Below are 5000 nucleotides of genomic sequence, written 5' to 3'. Positions count from 1 at the left end.
TTGCCGAGTTTATTTTTATTTCCTTTTCTAAAGAAATGTTAACGTTAATTAGAATTAGTACACATGAAAAAAGAGGATTGAGGCAGAAGAATATGACCTATGATTGAAACGGAAAATTGTCCTGAATTTAAGTATTACAACTGACAATTATGCAAGCTGATGTTAAAAAATTCAATTAAGTTGTCTATTGAAATAACTAAAATAGCGATGTCTCCAACCAGCTTTAAGACCTAAATACTGCATTTAAACAGCCCAGATGAGCTCTGAGGGACTATTCTTGCAGTTGAACAGGGAGTCTTTTCTAATTGAATTTTCCATTTAGCTTCAGCTAGTAGATCGTGTAAATTGCCAGATCACTGCTTCCGAGGCGATGCCAAGATTAGGCCAAACCTATGATGATGTTACCGCACAGATGGAGTATAGCACAAACCGTTATTGATAGAACACACCAGTCCACGGAAAAATTGCACTAATTTACACAACTGAAAAGTTATGAAAATATTCAAGAAGAACAGACTTCTTCGGTCGCTATAAATCCAAGGGCCTGTACTTACGCTTGTCTATCGTAAATCTGTGAACTGTTGTTCACAAAACGAACTCCCTTTAAACCTCCACAGACGCCCTTCGGATGAAAAGACGGTGGGACGCAAGTCTTTTTCCCAATGAAACAAAAGCTAGGCTCGTGACAGACGATGAAATCAATTTCAGTCGAACAATGCATCACCCGAATGTTTGCCAGCTCACGGGGAGTTATAGTGTATTAGGTCAGCGGATGAGAGCGTTAGTATATCCGGGAATGAGAGACAAGGAGTGTGAAATGTGTAGGTGTTCCTTTCTGGATTAGAGAGATTTGTTCAGACCTTTGTGGCTCGCGCAAGTGGCTCTGATATCCTACAGGAGCACTACGTGTTTCAAGCGCGAGATTCGAACCCGGCAAACCCGGTCGCCATATTGGGCGTGTTAGCGAAAGACCTGCGACACGCTCGTTAGAGAAAGATCTCCCCTCGCTTTGTGCGGTTCGTCCCAGATCTTTCATTAACACACTGACGCGTCAAATATGGCAACCAGATTTCTCGCGCTTGTAACACAAACTACCGCCTGCGAGCAGGCTATCCGAATGTTAGAGTGTTGTATATCACTTATAAGCATACCTTCCAGTGAATTACATGACAAAAAAAAAAAACAGCGTTAAACAAAAATGCTTCTTGGCCTCAAAACATCATGAAGCCTCTGAAAAAGAGAAGCAGTAAAATTCCAATTTTGTGGAAGCAGCGGTTCTCGCAATCTGCGTAGCAATATCCGAGGTTATTTTCGTACACGTTTAAGCTTTAGACTAATCGTGTTGTTTGTTAACCCTGTAAAACTCAGTATGCAGCAGTGAGACTAGAGAGAGACGCGCAATCGTCTCTTTGTGGACCTCACTAGTCAGCCTATTTAGTAATAATAATAATAACAATAATAATAATAATAATAATAATAATAGTAATAATAATACTTATTATTATTATTATTATTATTATTATTATTATTATTATTATTATTATCGCTAGACAGCCTGTCAAGTGAGGTCCACAAAGAGAAGTTGGCAGTCCTATCCATTTCAGTCTCGAGTTGCGCACGTCGATTTTCACGAAATCGAGAAAAACGGTCGAGGGAACCTGTCTCGGCCATCGGCCGTCTCCCATGATTGCGTGACAAAATATGATCTCCTAACCCTTTCATTTCCACGATCGTAACGTTCATTCTCCTAACTAGCACCATGAATGTTTTTGTTGGGTAGTCCATGAGAATATGGTGTTCTATCGAGATATCGAGATCACACCTCTTCAGCTGATAAAATTCTTTATTTTCAATACCTGTCTGACTGACATTTCATTGAAATTGTGAGGAGAATTTACACGCTGATCACTCCTGGAAGTCAAAGGGCTTCTCGACAAGGAACTTCTGACAATCACAAGACAGATAAACTATGTTTGAATCTTAACATTTACTTTTAACCTTACGTAATATACAAGAACACATTAGAAAACTCCTAGGCAAATAATATACGAGTACGTGCGTCAACATAAAGTAAAATTGTTGATCTAAGAATGAAACCAATCTTTCACGTCCCGCGTTTTAAGTTGATACACATGGAAGACCTTGTATGTATCTCTTATACACAACTGCACTGCAGTCTGGCAATCACAGAATTTCTGTTTATAAAAAAAAAATACGGATCAAAGATTATTTTTCACTGTATTTCAACAAGAAGAAATCGAAAGGGGTCAATTGGGATGTGAATGATATATTAACCAAATCACCGTCGCACTGAATTCGTTTTAAAGTAAAGGCGGAATTTCAAGCATGGGAAGCCATGTAAACCAATGCTAAACGAAGTAACGTGGGCAAACATACAGCTAATAAACAGGACCAAAGCCACAAACGCAGAAGATTTTCTTGCCTGTACTCGGTAGTTCAATGAATTTGGTACAGGGCAACCAGCGTCGAATTCGCATTACTTAAAAACTAATCTGATGAGCACATTTTGCTCTCATTTTTGACGCCAACTTTTGAAAAACTTAACTCATACCTTTGCGATAAACATATGCTTTCCCTATGTCAGAACGCTTGTTGCTCAATCTGATTGTCAAACCTCTCGTCCAATTATAAAGGAACTGGAAATACATTTTCATTTTTTCAATGTATTTAGCTAAAAATATTCTTACTCATAATTGCTAACAAAACGCTTTGCGATCGTTGGAATGCGAATATTTCTATCTTGAGTTATATATATATATGTATATTACTATCCCATTTTTTTGCCTTTAAGTTAACAATAAATTGTATAGTCTCTACCTCGCCTAAGATAGCTTGGCTAACTTGGCTACTAGAAGCTTTCTATTGAAAATTTAAAAAACATAACCATAAGAATCATTCTTGCTATAATTGAATAATGAGAGTTAAAAAATCTAAAAAAAAGATAGAAAGAAAAACGCGATGACTGCAAAAAAAAGTGCGTTAGGCTATAGAGGGTCTGTCCTTCGACGACGGCTAGGATTTTGGCTACCGCTGAACTAAACCAGTAGACGAAAATCCTTTAGGGCAAGCGTAAAGCGTCTTTGAGTATAACTGTGGATTTGTTAAAATATTTTCATTGTCTTCGAGTTACTCGAGGAAAATTTCCCTTACTAGTCGGAGTGAGGCGAATGTTATAGTGTACGCGAATTCTTTGATTAGTTTCAATAGCTGTTGATAGTTTATATTGACAAATCAGTTTATTGTTTGATTTAAGATCTGCGTGTGAGATTCGAAAAAGAAGATCAAACTCGTGTGAACTTCCATTCCAAAGATTAATACAATCTTGACACATTCATTTCTATGAGGCAGCAGCCACTTTTTCTTTTCCATCTATGTCAGTTACACTTGCCTCTTCACCTTCCGTGGCTCCGTCGCCAAACTTGTACATGAGTTTCTGTCCGTCTATGTGGTACATGATTTGTCGGTCGTAATAATACCGCAAAGCCCTGCTCATCTTTTCATATGTCATGTTGCGCTTGTTCTTCCGCTGACCCCAAAGTTTCGCGGCTTGTTTCGAGTCGACAAATCTGAAAGTCCGATCTTCACGTGAAATCCAGCTCACACAGCTGTCGTTACTGTCAAGAAGCTCTCTGATAAATTTCCACAGCACGACTGTTTTCCTTACTGAAAAACAAGACAAAACAAAAAGATTAGGGGACAGGGATGGCGCAGTGGTTCGAGAGCACTCGACTCCCACCTATATGGAAGGATTCAATTCTCACACTTGGTGTCACATGTTGGTTGAATTTGTTGGTTTTCTTCTCTGCCACGAGAGGTTTCTCTCTGGGTTCTCCGGTATTGATTTGATATGACTTCTGTACAGTGTCCTCAATAAGTGCATCCTCCATCGTTACAGACATTTGACACTCAAATAAATATATCTTATTAGATGTTTTTGTGTGTCGCATCGCTCAGCATTTTTACGAGTTGTGCTGTATTTTGACGCGCCCGCTAGGGCGGGTCAAAATACAAGCAACGAGTAGAAATACTCCGCGATACTACACACCAAAACATCTAATAAGCTATTTATTATCCAACTTTTTTTTTGCACTAAATTCTTCGCAAATGAATTGTAAACAACCGAGAACGCGTGGCAGATTTGTGCTTCCGGGGCAACGTCAGCAACTAAACTAGTCAATCCAGTTCTCTACTGTACAATAACCAACTGTACAAATAACTAACTCAGTGTACAATATCGTTGAATAACGTGCATTTTTTGTACAATAACTAATACAGTTGGATAATAAGTTCACTATTAGTAGGCTAGGATATCTGCGCATTCATTTGACAACAAAAAGGAGACCTAAACGATAGGAAAAAAGTCCCTCAAAATGCTTTGCCCGAAATGCAATGAAATGTATGCCCATTATGTGAATTCATCGTGTCCCCTAGCTCATTTCAAGAAAATTTGAGTCCCAATATTTGGCCCTATGCCACTGAAAATTATTTGAAATCTACCAATAGTTCTGTGTATTAGTATCCAACTGTAAAAAAACGCAAAACGCAAAATATTAGGAGTAGAAATATTCCGCGATATTTGTACAGTAGAAAGCCGGTTTGAATAGTTGAGGTGCTGACGTTTGCTCGCACTTTGTCACGTACAAATCTGTCACACGTTCTCGGTTTTTTGCGAAAAAGTAAGATAATAAATAGCTCATTAGATGTTTGATGTGTAGTATCCCTGCGGGCTCGTCAAAATACAGCACAACGTGTAAAAGTACTCCGCAATACAACACACCAAAACATGTAATAAGATAAAAATACTACGCTGTTTTTTCAAAGACGATTCCTTATTGGTCAGTCGGTGTGAAAGTGGACCACGCGGTCATGACAACAACAGAGAAAAATGACCTTGGTTCAGAAGCGTGGGTGCCATTCATTTGTATAGATACTGCAGTTATCATGAGACACAGAGATTCGCCATCTCGGCCACATATTCT

The 5000-nt window shown here is 38.7% G+C and overlaps 1 protein-coding gene across 1 annotated transcript in view; it reads right to left on the bottom strand.

The window, feature by feature from the left end:
- Window positions 1-1825: 1825 nt before the first annotated feature.
- Window positions 1826-5000, bottom strand: part of LOC138010522 (ETS-related transcription factor Elf-4-like) — a 33017-nt gene continuing 29842 nt past the window's right edge. Inside the window, exon 7 of the mRNA XM_068857505.1 lies at window positions 1826-3684. Coding sequence (XP_068713606.1) covers window positions 3359-3684 — 326 coding nt within the window. The 3' untranslated portion in view covers window positions 1826-3358. The remainder of the gene's footprint in view (window positions 3685-5000) is intronic.

Source organism: Montipora foliosa, chromosome 7 (assembly GCF_036669935.1).
Source record: "Montipora foliosa isolate CH-2021 chromosome 7, ASM3666993v2, whole genome shotgun sequence".
NCBI lineage: Eukaryota > Metazoa > Cnidaria > Anthozoa > Scleractinia > Acroporidae > Montipora > Montipora foliosa.
Note: the sequence above shows the minus strand (reverse complement) of the source record. Positions and strands in the feature narration are given on the sequence as shown.